Below are 25,432 nucleotides of genomic sequence, written 5' to 3'. Positions count from 1 at the left end.
TTTTCCAGAAGTTAAAAATATCATGTGATGTACAAAAAAAAATCAAGCCCAAACTGCACTCTGCCATTCATCCTCAAGTAAAAACAGGGCTGTGTGTGACTAAGCAAATGGTAAAAGAGCAAATGGAGCTGAAGAAGTGTAACTGTCCTCGGTGTGGTTACATAAACCATATGGGCATGACAAGAGGAGCACTTGACTCATGATATGCTGATACAAACCGTGCACAGATGGACTAAATGAAGAGCATGGAGGGAGAGGAGGGAGGCTTACCAGAGCGATCACAGTGGCTCCTGCACCAGCGCACGCTATGATGTACAGGTGATAAGACAGGTAGAACTGCAAGAAGACAAGCAAGACGGTTTTCTTTTCTGTTTTTATATCAAGTGATTTCAAATCAAGTGTTTTAATGACCTGCTCCTCCGCTCTCCACTGTGGATGTGTCTAAGGAACCTTTCTGTGAGGATAGCAGAGTTTCTTACCTCACTGGTGTCGCAGATGTCTCCTAGCGTAGATCCACAGGCTTTGCCTGGTGTGGCATTCCATGGGATGATTCCTGCAGAGCAAGAATATAAAGGTTCTCACTACTGCTGTCAATTGATTTAAAGAAATAAACCTGGTTATATACAGGCTTTGTGATTAATTGATATTAAAGCCTTTGATATTAAAGGCAGTCTCACTGCACAATTCTTTGTCCAGTTCAGTGTTACTCAACTCTGCTCAATCAAAGAGCCAAATTGTTGAAGAATACCTTCGTAAGAGCCACATTCGAGGTGGTGAAAGTGGCATAAAAGGGTTAAAGTGGGAATGAAAATAAGTTAAAGGTGGCAAAAATGCTCTAAAAGTGGCAACACTGCATGAAAACTGGCAAAAATGGGTGAGAAGATACCAAAAATGAGTTGTACTTGGCAAAAATGGTCATAAAGCGGCATAAGTATGGCAAAAAATGAGTAACAGTGACCAAAATTGGCTAAAAGGTAGGAAGGTGACAAGGAAAAGTAGCATATAAAAGCATTGGAAACAATGTTTTCTGGGGGAATAATTATAAATTAATACATGAAAGAGCCACAAATCATCACAAAATAGCCACATGTGGCTCTAGAGTTACGCATTGAGTAACACTGGTCTAGTTGGTTAATAACTCACCACATTTTTGTTTTGCTTCATTCTTTCCTAATTCACTAAGTACTTTTATCTGATTGAGTTGATTCCCCTACGTTTCCCCTACCACAGCACACGAGCCATGCTTGTTCAGGTGGATTTTTCTGAGACGGGACAGTGAATTGAAAAAGAAGTCAGGAGGAGAGATCAAGGAATGGCATGCAGGAAAAGAGCTGGGGATTATGGTCAAACCAGACTTTTCTCTTTCCCCTCTTTCTGCATCCCCCTCTTCTCTTTTCCTGCTTTCCTCCTACATCCTACCCCTCTACTAGAGATGCTGGATGCATGGTGATTGATGTTGGATCTTTATAGTAATATTTAATATAAGAGTGTGGTCTAAAACCTGCCCACTGTCTAAAGCATCTTGAGATAACTTCAGTGATGAATTGGTGCTACACAAACAAAGATTGACTGATTAAACTTGCCCACTTTAGTACAGTGAGGCTTTGTCAAGAAGGCCTGGCTGCAGACCTGTATGGCAAACAATAAACTGCTGCGTTTTTTACTTTTTTTCCTTTAACAATATTTAATCATAAAAGTATGGTATGGGGTTGTATCATTAAATAAAGCATGCAGGGTTGAAAGCATAAGGAACTCTTAATAAAAAACACTGTATTGGTTCTAAGCCAGCTACTTTATGTGCTGTGTAAAACTATTTGCTGAGAGGAGGCAAACGCTGCCAGATGAGACAAATTCTTAGACATAGCGCCGCTCTCCTACCGTACTGACGAACATCCACACAGATGGAGTCGATGTTGGTGAGGTTGGCCGTGGAGGACTTCATGGCGGCACAGGTGGACCACATGTTGTAGAAGAGGAAGACGGGCACAGCGGAGAAGCCGAACACACCAAGCCAGGCCACACCAAGGATGTATGTGAGGAACACAAACTGAGGGCACACAGACGGCTCATTAGCATCACAAGTCATCAACAGAATTATTTCAGTTCATCTTTCCTTTTCTGTTCTGTGATTTAAACCAAAGTTGAAACTGAAATATGTTTGAGCATGTGAGTCAAAAAAGCAAAATGATCATATATACAGTGGACAAAATTTCCCTTCACATTTTTCTCTTAAACTTCCCCACACATTTATTCTGCTCTCACTTTTCTTTTTTTATGACAATGTGTATTTACAGACAAACAGAGGGTGGTGCAGCCAACAAAGACATTGTGAGAAACCAAAGTACCATGCTGACTGACAAGGTACAGTGATATAACCACATTTGCACAGATAAGGCTCTGCAAGCATATATAACTTGTTGTCTGCAGAAAACTGAGAAGAAGTGGTCTGCTGGGTAGATAAAACATTTTGTTGTAATCTGGGCATCGACAGAATTCCAGGTGAAGCTGGAGAGTAGTACAAGGAGGGGCAAGTTATATGCCAAACTTGCGGAAGAAGTAGCAAAGAAGTTGGGTTCATCTACACCAGACCAAATAATTAATTAACTCAAGAAACTAAAGAAGAAATACTGGGACAGCAAGAAAGACTTGAGCAAAAGTGGAGCTGGAGTTGGTGATACATGTCCATCATGGCCTCCCATTTTGGTTCCGCTTAAACTGGTCAGAACCAGAACCAGAAACGTGTCTGTCTGAAAGCACTAACTGAGCCACAGAATCCAAGATGCTTGAAGTCCAGTGTAAAGTTTCCACAGTCAGTAATGATTTGGGGTGCCATGTCATCTGCTGCTGTTAGCCCACTGTTCTTTCTAGAGTCCAAAGTCAACACAGCCAATTTAGAATTTTAGGAAATTTAGGAAATTTTAGAGCACTTCATACTTTCTTCTGCTTTATGGAGATCCTGATTTCATTTTCCAGCAGGACTTAGTGCCTGCCCACACTTCCAAAGATACCACAAGCTAGTTCAATGAGTTATAAATTAGTTAAATATTTGTGTGCTTGATTGGCCGTCCAACTTGCCAGGCCTGAACCTCACAGACAATCTTTGGGGAAAATGTCAAGAGGAAGGTGAGAGACACTAGACTCAAAAATATAGACGAGCTGAAGGCTGCTATCAAAGCAATGTGGGCTTCCATGACACCTCAGCTGTGCCACAGGCTGATCGCCTCTATGCCATACTTCACTGATGCAGTAATTAACGCAAAATGAGCCCCAATCAAGTACTGATTGCACATAAATGAACATACTTTTCAGGAGGCCAACATTTCTGCATCAATAGTCTTTTTATACTAGTCTTATATATAATTTATTTTTTTGAGATGCCAAATTTGTGAGCAATAATCAAAATTAAAAGAAACAGGCACTTGAAATATTTCCATATATGTGAATCTTAATAATATATACGGTAAGTTTCAGTTTTATAATTGAACAAACAGAATAAATTAACTTTTCTGTATTATCTAATTCATTGAGATGCACCGTCATATTTAACTGTGCCATGATGTCAGTAGTTTGTGGCTTAAGGCTACATAAGATAGGTTAATTTACATGCTAGTACAAGAGAGAGGTTGACTTTCTGCAACCTGTATAGGGGGGCGGAGTCAGAGAGCTCAGTAACATTTAAAGCCACAGACACAGAAACAGCTTGTTCGGAGCAGGGCTGAAACAGAGGGGTTTTTAGACATACAAAAATCCAATACTGGAGTGTTTTTTCAGCAACAAACTTCACAGGCATGTTTTGGGAACCTCTGAGACCAATATAAACTTAGCTTAAAAGGGTAAAATATGTCCCCTTTAAAGCATCATTGTTAGTCTTCTGTCTCTTGGCCTTAGACATTGTATGACACAGTACCAAGATAAACAAAATGGCTTCTTTTTAGCTGATGGCTGGTGTATGAACTAGTGCCCTAAAGCCATTCACACATCTAGTAAGAGGGCCACGGCTCTCTCACTAGAGGTTTGTTTTTTTTCTTTTTAAGATTTTTGGGGGGCTGGACAGAGGACAGAAACAAAACCAGGGAAAGTAGCCAAGGGCAGAACTAAACTAAAACCTACTACCCCCAACATCCTCTGCACATGAGGTGTGTCACCTTAACCCCTATGCTACCAGTGCCCCAGTTACATAGTGCTTGAAGCAGGTGAACGGGGTGTTTTGAGACAACTGTGAAACTACTATTTAAAGGTGGAAAAGTTACATGTTATGGCTTTAATGTCATTTTTAACTCTATCACTTTGAGTTTCTTTATAGCATATGGATTGTCCTCCAAATAAACTTGACTATAATTATTTAAACCCACACACCATAAACATCCACATCTTTGCATTTTATGTTCTAATCACATTGATTTTAAGTTCTCTGTGTTTAAGACTCAGTCTTTTCCACAGCTCTGTGGTTGTGTTAACATACCATTCCACTGATGCAGCGTCCACAGATGGTGGTCTTGAACTCGCTGTGCAGCTCCTTGACGGCACTGGTAGTGTAGAAACCCTCAGCCAGCAGAATGATCCCGTACAGGAAGAAGAAGGAGGCGATGCCATAGATGACATACTGCATCAGCTGTATTCTGTTAGAGAATCATGTCAAACATGAGTTTTAATGTGCTAGCAAAGCTGCAAAAGCATAAAGCACAAATCAATGTCTATGCAGCTTTTCCCCTAAATATAACACCTGCAGAGATGTACTAAAAATGTCAGGTAAAGAAAAAGCGTGACATACTCCAACCTTTTAGTGTGGAAAATGGCTGTTTATAATCGTTTATCATCTTTTATGCATGTAGTCCTCAAACATGAGTAACCTGGATTTGCTGTTTAATCATGAACAGATGAATGAAAGAGGGTTCCAACTTTCCTTAGACCTGAGGGGAGACGCTAAGCCCAAATGTGGAGATAACAGGTGATGCTTGTCTCTGGAAATCATCCGCCAAAGGCAGACTGCCCCTGTAGACATCTTAGATTAAACAGAGCACTCCAGATCTGCTTCAACATAAAACATATGTGCAGCCCAGTCTCTGTCATTCCTCTTTTACTATCTGCACTAATGGATGCACAGTAAAAAACAAAGGTCCATATTAGGACTTTTCTTCTGGATGAAGTGAACATGGGAGTCTTTATCAGCTAAAAATAACCTCCATAAAGTCAACCTTATAAAAAGTGGCATCTAACTAATGTTTAGGCCTCTTTTATTGTAGTGGTGAGATATAAGGAGAACATTGTGTAACTGATCCGTCTGTGACATTCAAGAAAACGTTTAGGTGATACCAAAGTTTGACAGAATGCTGTTGTGACATGTTTAGTTTGTTTTTTAAGAGTTACAGTAGGGCTGAATGATATTGTTTCACCAATGCAACTGCAAGTGTGCATGCATGATAGTCACATTGCAGCATGTGCAATGTCAGCCATGGCCTGGAGCATACCTTGCCTCCAGTTTTTTGTTTACTGGAAGCTAAATTTGTAAGTTTTATTGTTCCTTTGACTAATTTACTATCAAAGTCTGTCTGCTCAGCCTTATTCCAGACAGTCTGGCTGCAGACCGTTCATCTCTGACAGCCTCTCTCACAGACTGTTCATGTGAGACACTGTATATCTCAGACTGGAAAAATACGCTGTAACTTTCAAAGTAAAATTGGATTAAACTTCTCTTTAAGGTGAGGGTGAAGGTTAGGGGAATGGTTACAGTAGCAAAAGTTAAAACCTGACCTGCAAACTCTGATTACAAAAGCTTAATAAAGCTGACCAAACAGTATGATTACAAGAAAAAAGCTCAACCTCCATTAAAACATTCTAATTCAGCAAATTTAGCATAGAAAATGGAGCTACGGAGCCTACGTCGATGACATAGCTAAAGCAAGGTTCATAAGGTAGCTACACAGGGTAAGAATCAATCAGTCAATATCTATGTAGCTAAGTTAGCTTTAGAAACATTTGCTAAAGCTAACATTGCAAAAGCTAACTTAAATATAGATAACAGAGCTACATAGCTAAAGCTAAGCTCGCAAAACATCTATACAATGTGCATAGATGTGTTTTCTACGTGGCTATGTTAGCTTTAGCTATATTTTAAGTGTTAATTTTTTCGGATAAAACTATGACTATAAATGTTTGTTGACAGCCTTTTTTTCCATGAGTAAGACTAGACTGAGACCGAGACTTACCAAAAATAGATCTTTGATGACTAAAACAGACAAAAAGTAAGTTTAGTTTTAGTCAAGATGACCAAAACTGGACTAAAATTTAATTTGGTTTTTGTCTGACTTTTAAATTCTCTGATATTTCTCTATTGCGGGTAAATCTGTTAAAATACAATGCATCTGCAGCTATTCTACCTCTCAGCTGTAGAAAGCAGCGACCCCAGGTTTGGCAGAGTGCAGAGAGCACACTACCATGACCTGGTACCAGATTTAGGCAAGAAAATAAATGCTTGGACTAAAGGTAAAGACTAAATGACTTTTTATGGACTAAACTAGACTAAAACTATAAAGGGTAGAAATGACAAAAACGTGACTGAAAGACTAAAGACTAAGACTAAAAAAAATAGCTGTCAAAATGCTAACTTAGCTGCATTGGCTTGTAATGCTAATTAAATGGCATAGCTGTACATAATTTAATCCTGGATTAGACCTCTGACCTTTCTCTCTGTTTTATTTAGGAACCGTTGCTTTGTCTGTAATGTTTGCAATGTAGTTATTTCATGAATGAAACTGCCAGACTTTGTTTATGAATAAAGTTGGAGGAAAAAAAACAACAACAAAAATAAGACATATATTAAATGGGCAAATTACAGTACTTCCTCTCTGAGATATACGGTGTCTCAGATGAATGGTCTGCAGCCGGACCCCTCTCACCTTGTTAAGACTGACAAGATATGTGGTTCTTTTCTTTTTTTAGAGATCCAATTATTCATCTCAGTACAGCAAAAACAGCCAGTATTTCAGTAACCAAATGGTTCTTCTTTCATAGAGAAATTAAACTGTCTTTTTATTGGCAGCCAGCTCCCATTTTCACTAGTCCTCTTGGATTGAACTGTCATTTCTATCCAATCATTACCCCACAGGATTTATTTTCTGAATAGTGCAACACTGTCCCCTTTAAAAGCATGTTTTTGAAAAAAATAAGGGAGAAAAGCTGTTAAAGAAGCCCCGCTAGCCTCTGAGCTTATGGCTAATTCTCTCCAGTCAATTCTGATTACCAATAACTTCAATGCAAAATGCAAGGGTAACACGGTAAGAAAGCCACATCACGTTGCTTGCATCACTATAGATGCATTGTTAATGCATAATGTGGACCTTTGTGCTAAAGTGCAGTCACTTGTTATCAGAATGTGTCTCCTGCAGGTACAAACATTAAGGCTACAGTTGTCACTGGTCCCATCAGATATGCTGCTGTGACGTTCCAGGCAGACGCTCAATAACCTCTCCTTAAAGAGGACTCTTGCACTCTTGCTATAATCAGCACCTTAGCCTAGTGCATGTTAATGCACATAAAATACCCTACATTTAGATAGCATAATACCCTTAATTTTTGGGGGTGGTGGTGTTTGCCTTTACTTTGATATGACAGCCAAAGAGAGACAGGAAATATAAGGGGAGACAGGGGAAGACATACACCAGATACTGTTGATACAGGGAATCAAGCACCCATAATTTCCAATCAGTTTAACTACATAAAATTTAGCCATTGACCAGAGATGCAGTGTTTCCTTCTTGTAGCCATTCTCCTGAATTGCTACTCCAGGTTTGAACCAAATCTAAGACTTATTGTGTAAGAAAGGGAAGGTTTAGTCCAACGAGTCCATGTCTACCAGCTTTCCCAGACTGTAGTATGTAAACTGTAAAGTATGGGGTAACTTACATGTCAGTCAGCATGGCGTGGTCACTGGCCACCTTAGAGAAGTGAGCTTCCAGGATGTTCTGAGTTCCACTGAGAGCCACATGGCCACACCCACAGAACAAGGCAACCCCAGAGAAGCAGAGGATAGTAGCCACCAGTGATGCGTATGGCACCCCGCCTAAACATTTGATGCAGCACTCGAAGCACCCTGTAAGAAAAAGATAGGAAACCTAAGTGTCAGGGATGAGTCTTGCTTGATGTTCATTATAACAACCACCAATCACAGTGCCATATTTATCTAATGGTGCAAGATCTGGAAGAAAAAAGTTTCATACCAACTGCTGCAAAGGACTGAATACAGACAGGTCCAATCAAAACAGTTTATCTAATGCTGCTGTGGTCATGCCTTGATACAGCATGCTTCCTTTTAAGACTTCTACAATCTTTTGTACCATCAGAAACAGTTCTCTTCATGAGGAGGCCAAGACTTTTCAGTCTTTACTCCCTCCCAAATTCAGTCTGGCAATTCATCACTACCCTTAGAGGGCATCAACAGCCAAACAACAGGTCAGAGAGTTATGTGTCTGCCTGCCAAGCTGAAATGGAAATCAATGTATACTTACAATGAGAGAATGAAGTGACCCAGATGGATCTGCCTCATCCAATGTGCTTCTCTACTCTATAAAACCCAGCCCGTCATCACAATACACTGTCTGTGGAAGCATGCAAACAAACCACAGTGTGCTTCCAATCAGATCCACATGTGTCTGACAGGAGGCTGCAGAGGCACAGGATATGCGGGTCAATGGCTGGAAAGGTTTTACTGTCCTCGTATACACCTAATGCCAAACTGCATTGACATTATTCAAAACCATGTTAATCAATAGCTTTGATTGAAACAGACAGAGGTAGCTGGTAGTGATCATAGACTGTATTTTAACATGGAAGGAGCAGACACTTGGGAGTGAAGCTACAGTATTTAAAGCTCCCCCAGTAGACTGGCTGCAGTATAGGCCATCAACATATCAGTTATTTGGCACAAAACATCTGTGGGTGGAATGCCAATCAACTGCTCAGTTGGCAAATGTAGCAACCTGAGGGATCTATGATGTTGTATCTGCATATGAAATGTGCACTTCAATCGGTGGAAAAGGTGCAGCGACAATTCCACTGTTCTACCTGCTAGCTCCCTTCTACACGTACAATACTGTGCAGAACTTTTAGGCATGTTTAAGCAAAAAAATTGAGGCTGGAGCAAGGTGTATAATGGTGAGTCAACCTGAGGGAATCATCAGACAGGAAGGAGGATTGACACAACCCCAATAGTGTGCTGGATGTCCATGCATATTACCAAGGGAGTCTGAAAATAACACATTGAAAAAAAGTCCACACCTTAAGAGCAGTTCGGTGTGGATGTAGAGAGTTAGCATGGCCTAGAGTACTGTTTGGGTGGGCAGTAGGGTTGCCATGAGCCTCTTGTCATGATATGGATGACCCAAGGGCCTGAAAACCACTGGCAGCGTCCGGGCGTACCACCAGGGGTGAAATGGCTCATTCAGAAGAGCTTCACTTTGGCTACCAAGTGGCACACTTGTGTCAACGTGTGTCAAGCTCGATCTTAATAAGCCCATTCTACTACACCACCACCACAACTTACACAAACTCACAAAAAGGCAAAAAAGATAAAGATATAGAAAAGGCCCTACAACCTACATACATTTAAAGGGTTACAATAATATGGCAGTGATGGAGCAACAAAGACTATAAAATGTCCCTGATGTCTACAAGCATTTTAGCCTCTTTTAACTCATTGTTTTGGATTTGCAGCTCACAAAGCTACTGTTTCATTTCCCGTCAACTTTAAGGCACATTTCAGTAAAACACTTCAATAAACACCAGGCTGATAATGTAAGAAGAGGCAAGCAGCAACTAATGAAACAATTAGCAGTTAGCAATGGGCAGTAGTGCTATAGCTAGCACCTAAAGGGCTGAATAATACCTTCAAGAGTTATGCTGTGTTCCATTTGTCACTGGAACTCATATTCCGAATTGTTTTTCAAACTTCCGACCAAAAGTGGGAAATGAAACGTCGCTCCAAGTCATATTTACAAATGGTTAACTTGTTCTTTCACAAAGCACCCCGACCTCGACATGTCACAACATGGTGGCAGAAAGTGTAGTAAGAACTTTGATTTTGACCTGTTTTCAGAACCTTTTGCTGTTTCTCAGTGCATTTTAAGGAATTGTAGACAAAGCAATACCCTGCAGTTGCATGTAGTGTGCAGAAACCGTCTTGTAATACATGAAGTGTGTTGTTTTAAAGGCTCATCAGCTAGCAACTTGCCAATGTTGCTAAAAACAACGACTGGCTAACGCAAGAATGGCATTCATCCAACTCGTCGTTGTAGTGACAAATGGAATGCAAACAACTGGGAAATCATAATGCTATAGCTAATTCTTAATTAGCAAGCTAATAATATTAGCTAACGGCACTGGTCCAAAGTGTGTAAACACAAATGTGTCTGAAATTGCATACTTCTGTTAGTATACTGCATTAAAGCACACTTACTGTGAATGCAGTAGAGAGCACTAAATCATAGCGGGTTAGTATTGTCTCAAATTGTCTGACACTAACAGGAAGTGACCACAGTTTAACCGCCCTCATTATTTCTTTGAAACAGCAGACGCCTAACAGACGTTATGCAATTATAATTGATATTTGACAACTATTTTCACTCACTTTTGGATTTATGTTGCTTGTTTTTTATGTTAACATCAATCGCTGCAGCCTCTTCAGCCTTAAATGCCTTTTTTCAACTCAAATGTGCTGCCATTGCTATTAACATGTTAGCTAGCTAGCGTATGCTAATGTTAGCTAGCGCACTCACATGCTAACAGTGTAACATTGTTCCACACTTAATTTTGACGTTTTTGAGTGTGCAGTAGTACACTGCATTTGAGTAAACTTGACAGTATGAATGCACTTTGCCCACCTATGCACTAAAAATGTTTAGTCTTTAGTACAGAAGTATGCAAATTGGGACACACAAAAATATTGCAGGTCTTTTAAAATGCTTGCTCTAATAGTAAGATGCAAATGGCACGATCTGTTTCACGTACAGTCTCCTTAATAAGCTGAAGATTCTGATGTGGTGGGAATTAAATGAAAAATGTTAATGCACAACTTTGTGCACAGTTTGCTCCATTACAACAACATAAGAGACCATTTTAAACATAACATGATGTTTTGATGTTGCAGCTGAACTTTGTAACGTTGATTTGAAAGGATTAGAGGTGAATAGGTACTGTACCTTAAAACAAATGATAAGGAAGCCATATACTCTGAGCTGACCAAGAAAAATTTCCTTCAAGAAGAGAAACCAAAAGTTTCTCTCCACTGGTTTACTTTTGCACAAAGAGAGAGCCCTCAAAGTTCATGTGTGTTTGTGCTCTCTGCCTTGACAGAGCAAATTAAAACAGAAATACTGCTTCTGCTGGGCCAACACTTTTGTATTTAAACGCTTCATCCTGTCTGTTTGTGTAGTACAGGGAGATAAAAACATTTTTGTCCCATGCTGGGTGAATAGGAGTTGCCATGGCAGCATGCTCACCACAACTCCATGAATGTGCCCACAGCGGAGTCGCTAACTTCTACCGCAGCCCACATTTCTCTGATGAGCATGGAGGGGAGGGCAAGTGGGCTGCTGGGAGTCAGGGCTGGAAGCTCCACAGGATATTGAGCCCAGCTGCAAAGTAAATACAGTCCATTTAAAGGACTCTTGTAGTGGATGACACTATCAGGAAGTTATGATCCGGTAGCAGACTATATCTTTGTCATAAATCAAGTTGCTCCAGGGGTTCACCCTCCTGAAGAGAGGTTTCTGTTTGAAAAAAACTACCTCTATAAAGCAGTAACTGTTGTATCATTTCCATATTGTATCTGGGAACATGTATATTCATTGTTTCGGGTATCTTATGACTATGTAAAGCACTTTGTGACTTTAACCTGCATAAAACTCAGTTTAAATAAAAGTGACCTACTTACAGCACTCCCACGGTTTAATTTGAGTTTTAAGTGACATGACTTGGAAGAAATGAGTATGGCTGCTCAACTCTTGCGTCTCTTTGATTTCAAACCATAGCTAACGATGATTCACTTTCTCCCATTAGGTCAACTGTCTAAAACCTGACAGCTAAGCGCTGGATACCGTGCTATCATCAGGACAGGCAGTCTAATTTGACTGCCTAAATCTGACTTGACATTATGTTGGAAAAAATCAGTCTACAGCTACAAGAGAAGAACCGTCTCTGGGGGAGTGTGCAGACTATATGAAATGCTTCACATGTTTTAAAACCTAACATTGACCATGAAACCTTCCTCCCCCCAGAGCCTGTCATGAATAAGGTCAGACTGACATGCCTGCGTCTGCTATCCTCATCTAACTTGAGCACTTAGAGGAAAAAAAAAGTACATTGTGTTTGAAAACCACCAATCAGATCAATAAGCCATCTGTTTGATCAGTGTCCATTCAACTGGAGAGGTTTGCTTTTCAAGCATCAACCCATCCAGACAGGGTTTATCCTCTCAGTGGAGAAACCTTGTGTCACTCTGTGGTTGTTATGCTTAATAACCCAATAAATCCATGGTGGTATTTTCACAGCTGGTTCGGACATGTTGGCAGGTTAGCATAACTTTGTCCTGGCCGACTTGAAAAACACTGGCGCAACGACAGACCCACTGACAAGGTTCAAGTATTAACAACCCCAGGAATACGAGTCAGATCACAAAGAGCTTCTGTAAAAGTGTTAGTCCTAGTATTAGACATCAGGGGAGACAGAAAAGACTTCAAAGCTGTAAAAATGTTCTTTTTAAAGATTATTTTTCAGCTTTTGGCTGCTTTGACAGGACAGCTATGGAGAGACAGGAAATGTGGGGAGGTGAGAGTGAGGTAGACGTGCATCAAGGGGCTGAGGTTGAGAGTCGAACATGCAACCAATGTATTAAGGACTGTAGCTTCTGTCGACCTCAAAACTGGTGCCCTAAAGCCCACTAAAACATCCAGAGGGTACAATGTAGTTTACAACACCTATACTAAGTTCATGGATAAAAGCAGAGGTGGGACACTGTATGTTAGTGCAGCACCTCTGAGATATAAAACACATTATTTGCAATAAAACTTGAAACCTTCTGGAAAGACCTATAGCTAAGAATCAAAAGGAGGCAGCAGTTTACAGTAATTTTTCCTTTTTAAGGGAATCAAAGATGCATGTCTTAAGATACAATACAATACAAAACAATATGACATAGCATACTCCCATTAGATATGATAAAATATAACACCACATTATACCATTTTAGTAATCCAGTGCCAAACATTATAAAACAATAAGATATCGTACAGTTTGATATGATGAGATATGTGTTCTTATATGTTACAATATGTTATGTTAGGTTATGATACACCACAGTACCTTACATTACAATATGGCAGCAAAGAATGGCATGTTATGATACGATACAATGCAACATAAAATAACTTAGTGTAGCGTAACATAACGTAGAATAAGTTAAATATAGCATAATGGAACAGTGTAACTTAACATTACATAGCATAACATAACCTAACATAACATAACGTTGTGTAGCATTACCTAACTAAGGTAATGTAGCATTGCATAACAAAGTGTAATGTAACATAGCATTGTGTAACTTAATGTAATGCAGCATTGCATAACATAATGTAGCGTAAGGTAATGTAGTATAAATTCATGCAGCATAATGTAACATAGCATAAGTTCTTGTAGCATAATGTAACATAGCATAGCTTAACATAGCGTAGCATAATGTAATGTAACGTTGTGTAGCATTACTTGACATGAGGTAATGTAGCATAACATCACATAGTGTAATGTAACGTAGCATTGCGTGACTTAATGTAATGTAGCATTGCATAACTTAAAGTAGCAATAGTTCAGGTAGCATAAGTCCATGCAGCATATTGTAACACAGCATAGCTTAACATAGCGTAGCATAATGTAATGTAATGTTGTGTAGCATTACCTAACATGAGGTAATGTAGCATAACGTCACATAGTGTAATGTAACAAAGCATTGCATAACTTAATGTAATATAGCATTGGATAACATAATGTAGCATAAGTTCATGTAGAATAAGTCCATGCAGCATAAGGTAACATAGCATAGCTTAACACAATGTAGCATAACATAACATAACGTAGTGTAGAATTACCTAACTTATAAGTTTATGTAGCATAATGTAACATAGCATAGCTTAATGTAGCATAGTCAAATATAAAACATAAAGTAGTGTAGCATTACCTAACATGAGGTAATGTAGTGTAACGTAACAGTGTAATGTAATGTAGCATTGTGTAACTTAATGTAGCGTAACTTAAGATTATGTTATGTAACCAGGAAATTTCAGAGCACTTCATGCTTCCTTCTGCTGACAAGTTTGATGAAGGTGCTGATCACATATTCCAGCAAGACTTGGCACCTGTCCACATGGTCAAAAGTACCAAAAGCTGGTTAAATAACCTCAATATTCCTTTGCGTCATTGACCCGCAAACTTGCCAAGCCTGAGCCCATAGTCAGTCTCTTGGGTACTGTCAAGAGGAAGATGAGAGACATTCACCAAAGCTGAAGGCTGCTATCAAAGCAACCTGGGCTTCCATAACACCTCAGCAGTGCCACAGGCTGGTTGCCCCCATGTCACACCAAATTGATGCAGTATATTATACAAAAAACAAATATACACTGTATATCCTCTTACTTTAGTCTGTAAAAAGAGTAGAATGGTAATTTGAGACTCATTGCTTCTTAATCACATAATGAGACAGATAAGAGAGTTGCTACCTTCTTATCTTAACTCTTGGCAAGACAGCAAGTAGAAATACTTCCAAAAAGTCAAGTTGTTTAATGGCATGTATTCCAAAACCAAAGGTCCTTTTTTAGACATACTATCTTTGTCTCTGGCTGATTTCTTTACATCACCTCTTTTAAAAATGTCTATTCATAGATGAATGACATCGACTGCTGGGTTACACCAAATTTCACACAAGATGTTTTCATGTGTATTTAATGGTTAGCAGAAAGCCAGCCAGTATCAGTGAACCTACCATGGAGAAAAGTACAGCTTGCTTTCTTTAAGTGCACTATGTGGGATTTCAGAGCAAACAGGATATTGCAGGTCAAACTTGAGCTTGAATCATCCTCCTCCACAGAGGATAACAGTGAAGTCTCTCTAAACAAGACAGTACTAAATGGATCCCGCTGCCTGCTCCTGAGTGGAGGGCCGTAAATGAGAATCACGTTGGGTGTTTTTTTTCCCTCTGATGACATTCACATGCTCCCTGAGTAATACTCCTGGTCAGACCTTTAACCACTTCAAGCCTCTCCAACTCACGAAGCAGAGGAGAGAGACAGACAAGTTAGCGCCTGTTTGTGATGACAATGTTTGGCCTTACAGCAGAACTACATTTACCACAGTGGGATCATGAGGAGAGAAAATAGAGACACAGAGAGTCCAAGAAGCCCCGATACAAAGAGCCAGTGTGTGCAGCCTCAGACTGTCTATCACACTGGACTCTCGGGGGCCATTCACAGTGGCAGTGAACCACGGCCCTGCTCTTCCGGTCCTGCAGGCTCGAGGCCCAGGACAAGCCCACCACTGAGCTCCATCCTGTATGCCCCTCCAGCTCTGCCACAAAGAGCCACAGCAGCCACTTCACTCTCCAGGGGAATCCTGTTTGTCAGAGCAACTCCAATCACCCAGTGTGCAAAAAAGATGGCTCATTAAGAAGACAGCCTGGCTTACAGACATCACAGAGGCAGACATGGGCACAAATGGATATAGCCACCAAGAGAATGAAGGTGAGTCAAAGTCTGGTGTCTTACAACCATGACATAGCTCCTTATAGGCCCAGAGCCCTAAAAATCATACATTTAATGTAAGTCGATTGCTGTTTCCAAACATTTTAATGCTTACAATATAAAAAAACAAAATGAAGGGACACAGAAAATAAAGGTGAGGAGTAACTTTACATTAACTTTTGCTGACATTTAAGTTGATACTGTAACCCCAAATTCACCAGGATGACTCATATTAGTTCTATGCTTTGACAGTGGAGCATGGGCAAAACCTCTAGCCCAGTGCTTTCCAATCCATTAGTATACATGCAAGAATAAATCAATTTCCAACCCCATAATCTAGGTGCATTAAGGCTTATTTATGCTCTACATTCATACGCAGACTTACAGATACAAACAGAGCTTTATTTGTTACACTGTGTTTGTTTCATACGTATATCTGAGCATTCTCTCAAAGCTTATGGATACAGACAAAACATTGCAATACCGCTTTTAAACATGCAGGCAGTGTAGCCAAAAGTTCGAGCCACAGCAGCAGCGAAGAAATTTGAAGGTCCTCTTGTAGATTATTTTTAAATAATGACCCTAACTTAACAGATGCCTGTGAGTATGTTGGCAGTGATGAATTTATTGCAGGTATCTATTTTTGAACCATACGGGAGAATAAATTACCTTTATTCAACCTTGGTAAATGCATTTTAAAAGTCCAGTTTTAGACACACCAAGAAAACAGTTTAACTTTTTCTAGATGCATGTAAGCAAACTGACTGTTACGCCATGTTTAGCTATGTCAGATAACATACTACTCAATTTCAACTGTTCTCTGAGTGTCTTCTTAACTTTGGACTGGATGGTTTGTCTAAGGGTGCTTTCATTCCTACGCTGTCAGAGTTCTGACTTTACAGTTTGATCCTGACTAGACAGCCAGACCTTGGTCCAACCAAAAGAGGTTTTCTCCGTCTGGCCAGAACTGAACCCCCGTCCCTGTTCATACCCAGTGTGGAGGCATTATTTTCAAAGGTTCTGACTTTTGTATCAATGACAGAAAATTACAGCATGAGAACCAGAGAAAGAAAATCAACACCAAGCACATGGGTAGAAGAGGCATTTAGTCTGACTATGTTATCAGGGGCCAACTGGAAAAAAAAAAACTAATAAAAATACAGACACCATTTAACTGTTTTCTTCAGGGAAGAGGATTAGGGTCACTGAAAAAAAATTTTTTGAACATTTTATTTTTACTTGTAAGAAAAAATTTGAAATTCTGAGATTAAAGTTGGAATTCTGAGTTCAATTTCAGAATTCTGAGATTTAAGACAGAATTCTGAGATCAAAGTTGGAATTCTGAGTTTAAAGTTGGAATTCTGACTAAAAAGGTGTAATTCTGGGATATAAGTCATAGTTCTGAGATTAAAGACAGAACACTGAGATTAAGTCAGTATTTTGAGATTAAAGGCAGATTTCTAAAGTTAGAATTCTGAGATAAAGTCAGAATTTTGACTCCTGAAAAAAGTGAGACCTCTGAGAGTAAAGTCAGAATTCTGAGATTAAAGGCAGAAGTCTGAGATTAAAGTCAGAATTCTGAGATTAAAGTTGGAATTCTGAGTTCAATTTCAGAATTCTGAGATTAAAGACAGAATTCTGAGATCAAAGTTGGAATTCTGAGTTTAAAGTTGGAATTCTGACTAAAAAGGTGTAATTCTGGGATATGAGTCACAGTTCTGAGATTAAAGACAGAACACTGAGATTAAGTCAGTATTTTGAGATTAAAGGCAGATTTCTAAAGTTAGAATTCTGAGATAAAGTCAGAATTCTGAGATTAAAGTCAGAATTCTGAGATTAAAGTCAAAATTAGGTGTGTCATGTAAAGTCTGTTCACAATAATTACATTGTGAAACTAAAACCAACTGAACCAAATAAATAAAATTTAACAAAAACAAAGAAACTGTTTCCAGACTTTCAGGTGTGGAAATTAGATGCTAGGTACATTCCTATATGTAACATAACTTTTAAATGGCTTACCTGGTCCCCTGGATGAATGTCTAGTGTCTGTCTACCTTACCACAACCCTAATTTACCTTCTACACTTCTTAATAAACCACCAGACTCCTAAAAGGACACTTCAGGGATACCTGTGATGTTGCATTGTGGGTTACTGACCATGCAGCTGAAATCTAAGATGTTAACACAGAGTCAAAAATAACAAACCCAGTGGGACTATTACTTAAATTTCATTTTAGGACGTGATTAGTTCACAATATCGCTATATGAGGGTTGGTTTCTGCAATATTTATTTCAGGAGGAGGTATATTAAGCCTTTAAGGATGTGGGGTGACACTGGGGGTCCCAACACTGCATTTCTGCCCCAAGTTCTCTAAACAGGTTCACACTGACATGTCATTTGCTTGACTCAAGCACGTCACTCTAACCCCTGCAGCTGGCTCTGCCTCATCACCACCCTCCAATCTTCAACAACAGCCATCACTTTAACACAGCCTGTCAACACAGCAAAGATGAATCTTTCCAACAGCTGAGAGACTCGATGAAAGTGTAAAAAATCCAGAGAAAAATACCAACCAGATGTGAATTGAGCAGCAGACAGTTTGAAATCATTGTTTAAGGTGATGATAGCAGTAGACACGGAAATGCAACCTCTCCTACCCAGAATCACATGCAACACAAACACTGTCAAACACCATCATAATATACATCACAAAAGTATCATATACAAACTCAGTCCACACACACATAAACACACTTTTCACTAATGATAAAGAGAGTGCAACTCTTCTGCTCCATCCTGCACGCCAAACTGGCTCCCAGCTCCATCTCACCGCCATCCACTTCTAATCAAACATCCAGCCACATTGCAAACAGATGTGTGCGTTTACAGCTAATGCTAAAGTGTTGTTGTTTGTTTGCTTCATTCGGGCGAGCTGCCAAAACACCATTTATGAGAAACAGTCTCATTTTCCACACTCTCCACTCTGAGAGGAGCGATACTTAAAAATGCCATAATGGGGGTAATGGCTGCTCTCGAGGGACAGGGGAGATCTAAGACTGCAAATTGATCGAAAGTGGTCTCATTGTTTACCTTCCTAACAACGGAAACTCATACTCTGTCAGCTAATAGCTGTTGACTTCAGCTCACCCATGAGGAGCTGAGGGACATGTTTAGTGACAATAAGAGGCAACGATGGCAGTAATGGCTCTGAAATTGTGTGTCTGGGCACCGTGGAGAAGTAAATATGTTATTATGAGCTGTAAGAAAATGATAGGAGGGTCAAGTAAATATCCCACACAGGATCTCAAGGTACTTTTCAGGACCACGGATTTTTAGACAGAAGTTCTTAAGGGAAAATAGGTTAAAATCAGTTTATAGACCAGTTTCAATGACAATCAGGTCTTAAAATGGACAGAGAAATATTCATGTGGGTTAAAGCAAAAAAGATTTAAAGCTCCTGTAACTGCCTGGCTGCAGTACAGGTCATAAACCCTGCCTCCTCCATGTTAACTAATGGGACATAGCTGGAACTATAACGATAAAACACATGCCAAATAATATTCTTTCAGACCAAGATTCTGCCATGTCAGTGAGATATTATCATGCCGATTCATGTTCAAATGATCACTTTAAAAAAAAAAAAGTTTTTTACTTATTTGATCAACCGTCTGCTAAACAGTATAAGTCCGATCCCTCTGCTTCAGTCTTACAAGTTGGTTCAAGCCCACATTTCCAGTCAAATTCTCTCTCTGAACTGATACACAGCCGCCCACCACTAGTAGCCACTGTTGTTACACTTAATGGCTACTACTATGCTGCTATAATGCTCTTAGCTCAATGTAAACAACAGTAAACTAATAGCATCGATAGCATCTGTAGGAACAGTATAGTGAAGCACTATTTTGTCCAAAAACAGAGATTCAGCACAGGAATGGGGACGTAAACATTCAAAGAGGATAAAAGTACACCAGTGCTAGCACCGTTAACATTAGCCACAATCTGTTAGCCAACTTCACACCAATTACCAGCTGCTCCCTGTGAACTGTCTTATTCAATATTGCTCAGTTTTGCTGACATATGCAGTTATGCTTTGAGTATAATCAGACACTAAATTATTTGCCTAGGAACATCTCTAATTTGATGCAAAAAGAGTGGATGTAATCTCATGATTTACAGCTCTGTTTACAAATGCCGCTCCTGTCGGCATTCTCAACTGTACGGGAGGAAAGGCAGGAGAAAATGCGAGGAAAACTACCAGTGTCAGTGAACTTTCTATAAACATGCTCTAAAAAATTTCTGCCTTTAAACTAACAAGACTCTGTTCTGCTTCTGGCGTCAGTTTTGTCCACCAACCAGCTGTTTTGCTCATGTCTTGGCGCCAAATGACAATGGCCTCACTTTTTACAACAGAAGGAGAAGAAGATAGAGATGTGCTGTCCATATCAATATAACGTCACTGACCCCCACAATAAAAAACAAATTAAAGAGTTTCTTAGATCATCCAACTTGGTGTCATAAGGTTTTCATACGACAACACTAAACACAAGCTTGTCCGAGCTTCTAAGTAGTCTTGAGTTGACACTTCTCTTATTTAATATGTTGTAAATTAAAATTTAATGCATTCTGAACCAGGTTGAAGAAATTATCTTAAGATATAATGGATACCTTCAATATTTAACCCTTTGTTAGGCAGATTAAAATGACAAAATTTTCCAACAAAGTAAATCAGCATTGTTTGGTTTGGATCGGCGAGGCCAAAAGTCAGATCAGAAAAGTCCCACTAGTGGGCCCCATAGATGGTAGGTTGACGTGAGAATCAGTTACATTTAATAAAAGGCAGAAATATTGTTGATTTGATATCGTGTTAAAATTGATACGTTGTTGAGATTTTTAGAACTAGAGCTCAGAAATAACTAGAAAAGCACTCGGAGAGCGAAGACCTCCACCATTAGCCCTATAGTAACGAAGTATTTAAAAAATTCCTGAATCCAGATGGTGATCCGGATCACTCCTAAAATCTAATCAGTTCTTTCTTATGCCATTTCTGACATTTCCTAAAAATTTCATCAAAATCTGTCTGTGACTTTTTGAGTTATGCTGCTAACAAACAAACAAACCCTGCCGATCACATAACCTCCTTGGCGGCGGTTACCAGAAACATTCACCCGATACAAATACCTTTTTGTCATTTATTTTGTCTGATGTACTTAACCGGTGTTATGGTTTAACTGGTAAGAGACAAATGTAAGGTTGGTGGTGTCTTTTACTTTGTGTTCCCACAAATGCAACGTAAACAGAATTAAAGTTTCTGACAAGTAAGCATTCACTTGAAAATGTCTCTATATGAAGTTTATATATGGAGGTAAATTTAAATCTCATGTTATGGTTGTAGGAGGGTTTTGGTGGGTCCCAGAAGATTTTTCAGGCTTTAGATTGGGCCGCACTGCAGTAAAGCTTAGGAAAGGCTGGAGTAGAGTAAGAGCCTCCAGGGTAAACACAGGTATAGTGAGTTTCTTACTTCTAAATACCCAGAGTAATCTGAGTACACCAGTGTGCTGCTTTGTAATGCATGACCTTCACCCTGCAACTAAAGCCCCCAAAGACCCACTTGGAAAAATTACAGATCAATATTAACTGTTTTCACTGACAAAATCCAAACATAATACGCTGACATACACTCATTCTTGACTAAAGATCTTTTTATAAACTATCTGATGTTAGGACAGTGTATTAGGACCACTCTAGAAAAAAATATAAAGCACATCTGTTAATTATCAAGACAAAACTCAATGTTAAAAAGTTATTACTTTGCAAGAACCCCCCCCCGAAATGTTTTAGTTTGAAAGTCATAAATGTATATGAACTAAAACTTGATTTTTTGAGTCTTTAATGTCAAAGTGTCCAAATTTAGGACTTTTTAAACTAAGATATTTTAAGTTTTTCTCATAAATTAACAACTTATACCTCTGAAATTCAGTTTGCTTTCTTGTAAATTTATGATTTTAAAAACATAAGATTTTGAACCCCCCCAGAAACCTTGTTATATTTTTATTATTTTATTTTTTTTCATAAATCAGTGCTAATAGCCACCCTTTACATCTGTCAGCGTGTTTTAACCAACTTTTAAGCAATAAAAAGTCTCAAAAATATTCTGACTATGACCACTCAGTGTTAAATTAACTGCAAAATTCAGCTTTTATTTCATTCCCTGAGAAAGTGGTGATGTTTTTGAGATACAAAGTTTCTGATAGTGATATGTACTTCTAAGTTTGACAATGTGAGAGCAGACATGGTGTTTAGCTTTAAAAGTAATAGAAAATCAATATCTCTCTTTATCTCTCTTTAGTGTACACAGTCCCTGCAGCTGTCCGTTTCTGCAACTAACGTCTGCACCATTTATCTTTCTCCTTGCCAACCCCTCATCCACCCCATTAATCACCCTGCGACCCCTCACCCACCCTTTGTAAGCACCCTGAGGTTTGATTGATCTGCTGTTGAGTCCGCTACGGTCTCATTGTCTTATGAAGTGACAGTAGCATGATGATGACCAACGATTGGACAGCGTCTCTCTCAGCTGCAGGAACGTTGTCTGCTGAAAACATATTTACACTATAAAGTCAATACATGACGCATGACAGAGATGGCATCTGTCAACACATACATGCAAACAAAACTGAAATAATGCACCAGAACTAATACAAAAACTCTCTCTGCTGAGTGAATCTACCAAACCCTAGTGTGGACTGTAAACCAAGAGTAAGCAAAAGCCTCAGTGGACACAAGCAGTGAAAAGAAAGAACTGAAGCAGCGTTTTGTGAGCGCTCATTGGTACCTCTTTTGTCCGGCCCCTGCTCTTGGTTTTCTTCTGATGGAGTTTCCATGGTTGTTTTTCTCCCATCTAACAAAAATGCTTCCTTTCAGCAAGATTCTCTCTTCCTTTTCTCCCTCCTTACACTCTCCTCTCTCACTCCCTTTCCCTTTTGCACACTTCTGCCCTCCCTCTCTCTCTCTCCCTCCCTCCCTCTCCTCCAGGTCCACTCTTTGCATTTGGTCCTGCTTTACAAAGGCAGGGCTCGGCCGTACAGTGCAGTTTGTGCAGAGGTCTCGTAGTTACAATTCCTTTGAGTAAGTAGAAACATATGCATCAATCATTATTGTTATTACTGGAGAAAAGCTGTTAAAAGTGTCCTTTCTGGTTCACACTACAAGCAATCCCAGAATGCTTTGAGAGAAGCTTGAAGCACAAATCAGGAAGGCCACTATTAACAGCTTTTCTCCCTCATCATGTGAAAACCATCAGTGAAATCAAAATGTTAATTTACTGTTTGCTAAATACACCATAGTGCTGTTTTTGTCAATCAGAGTAATCAGTTCAATCAGTCTACTTTTCTTAGGTAAATGTAGGAGGGGCTCCAAGGAAAAATGGTTGGGAAACACTTGGTTAAGGTAAGGCTTAGGATGCCAAAAGTTAAAAGTCAAAAACCTGACCTGCAAAACCTGGTTACAAAACTTTTAACATAGCTAATTAAAGAGTCAGCTTACGGACAAAAGCTGGTCCTCCATGAAAACACTCTAATGCAGCTAACGTAGCTAAGGCTTAGCCTAACAAAGCTACACCAGCTTTGTGTAACTAAGTGTAGCTATGTAGCCAAGGTTTTAAGCTTAAGGTAACAAAGCTAAGTAAGCTACATTAGCTTTAGCTAGATTAGCTTTAGCTACATTTGCTACATTACCAACATGTGAACTTTAGCTATGTTATAGCTCAGGTTGCTGGGGCTAAAGCTAACAAAGCTATACCAACTATGTGTAACTATGTGTGTAGCCAATGTTTCAAGCTTGAGGTAACAAAGTGAAGTAAACTACATTAGCTTTAGCTAGATTGGCTTTAGCTACATTTGCTACATTACCAACATGTGAACTATAGCTATGTTTCTTATAGCTCAGGTTGCTGGGGCTAAAGCTAAGGTAGTTGCATTGGCCAAGAGGGTCTGGCTGCAGACCTCGACAAAACCTCTATGCTGGGGCGTGCAGCGTGTTAGCTGTTGTTAGCATGACTGGACCGCTGACTCTTACTAGACCTTAGACCCCGACTCCTACGCTGGGGCGTGCAGTAGCAGTTCCCGACCCCTACGCTATTAAAACCAGAATGGTTAGGTTTAGGCATTAAAACCCGAGTGGTTAGATTTAGGGTAAGCCAGTGGGCAAGGGGCTGGAGCAGAAAATTCAGCTCAGGTAATATATGTCATCGCCCCAGCATACAGGTCTGCAGCTCAACGCCCCAGCATAGAGGTTTGCTCGAGATCTGCACCCCGCATTGGCTGATGTGGAAAGTCAACTACGTAGCTAATGTAGCTTTATTAGCTTTAGCTAAAGCTACCTTTTGTCTAACTTCTTTTAAAACCAGACTTTATATGATTTAATCCCAGATTAGACCTCTGACCTTTTTTCTCTTATTTATTAAATCTTGATTAGTCTTTATTGATTGATTTAATTTTATTATTGTGTCACGCATAAACAATATGCCCAGCCCAAATAGGCTTACAAAACACCATTATGTTTACAGAAAGACCAGAAACCAAAAGTAGATGCTCAATAATATAGTAGACTAGTTAAACAAACTATCCTGACACTTCTTCCAGGCTTTTGCAACAAAAGATGCCGACTTTCTGCAATGTCTGCAATGTAGTTATTTTATGAATGCAAGTCCTAGAGTTTGTTCATGAATAAAAGTGAATTAACAGAAAAATCTAAAACTGGAAATGCATTGTACCGGCAAACTATGCCACTTCTTTCTGACAGAGGCAGCGTCTCACAGTACTGCAGCCAGACCCCTCTCCCATACCTGGTTAGATGGCTTAGTCTCACCGTGAAGTGCATGCTACCATTTTCACATATGCTCTTCTGATTATTTCTAGGAATTTCAGGTAGGATGCCCTGGAAATTTTCGCTGGCTATGTGATAACATTTGCCTATACACTTAGTTTGCATATTCACTAAATCCACCAAAAGAGCAGGTCAAAACATTCTGGCAAACAGCAAATGTACTGAAGCAGTTTCTTTATGTGCTTGGAGAATCACTGTCTATATCCACATGGCATCGGCAGGATTGGGCAGCGTCCTGTTCACTCACAGTGAATTTTCCAGATTATTTCCCGTTTCATTCCCATATTAGCTAACCTTGATTTTATGCAGAAAATTTAGTCTGGGCTGGCAGTTAAAAGAATAAAAACAGGATGGAATTTTTGGCTGTTTACAGATTTGAGCTTACGTGAACCTTTATATCAATTTTCAGGAAAGTATTCATTTCAAACCTGCTCTATATAAGAGTTTTTTCGGACACATTGCAATTTTGGGTGGAAAAAATTTGAACAAAAAACTGATGGTGCCTAACATTCAATAATCACTGAGTTCTCATGAATCAGAAACTCTTCAATACCCTGAATAAACTCTCTCTTCTCAGGCATCCCCATCTCTAGACCTGACAAAGGACTCTGAACAGCGCTGCCTTGTGGGAACAGGTTTGTTAGATCAGAGAGAATCCAGAGGAGACTCCGACTTGGGTTGACAGAGTGGGTGCAAACCAACTCTCCTTCTCATTTGACCACCCTTCAAGAAAAGGGGGGAATGTTTGCCCTTCATCTGCTGATTTGCACCA

General features: G+C 39.5%; 1 protein-coding gene across 3 annotated transcripts in view; it reads right to left on the bottom strand.

Annotated features, from left to right (window-relative positions):
* Positions 1–25,432, bottom strand: part of gpm6bb (glycoprotein M6Bb) — a 57,503-nt gene that overhangs the window by 6,821 nt on the left and 25,250 nt on the right. For 2 of the 3 annotated variants that reach the window (XM_041806759.1, XM_041806762.1), the window contains exons 1-6: positions 22,610–22,718; positions 7,903–8,089; positions 4,463–4,619; positions 1,879–2,047; positions 480–553; positions 271–336 (exon numbers count right to left, since the gene is read on the bottom strand). In XM_041806759.1, coding sequence (XP_041662693.1) covers positions 271–336; positions 480–553; positions 1,879–2,047; positions 4,463–4,619; positions 7,903–8,089; positions 22,610–22,658 — 702 coding nt within the window. In that variant the 5' untranslated portion in view covers positions 22,659–22,718. Of the gene's footprint in view, positions 1–270; positions 337–479; positions 554–1,878; positions 2,048–4,462; positions 4,620–7,902; positions 8,090–22,609; positions 22,719–25,432 lie in introns of those variants that run through there. The other variant, XM_041806761.1, reaches the window with a different exon arrangement.

This window comes from Cheilinus undulatus, linkage group 15, assembly GCF_018320785.1.
Source record: "Cheilinus undulatus linkage group 15, ASM1832078v1, whole genome shotgun sequence".
Classification (NCBI taxonomy): domain Eukaryota; kingdom Metazoa; phylum Chordata; class Actinopteri; order Labriformes; family Labridae; genus Cheilinus; species Cheilinus undulatus.
Note: the sequence above shows the minus strand (reverse complement) of the source record. Positions and strands in the feature narration are given on the sequence as shown.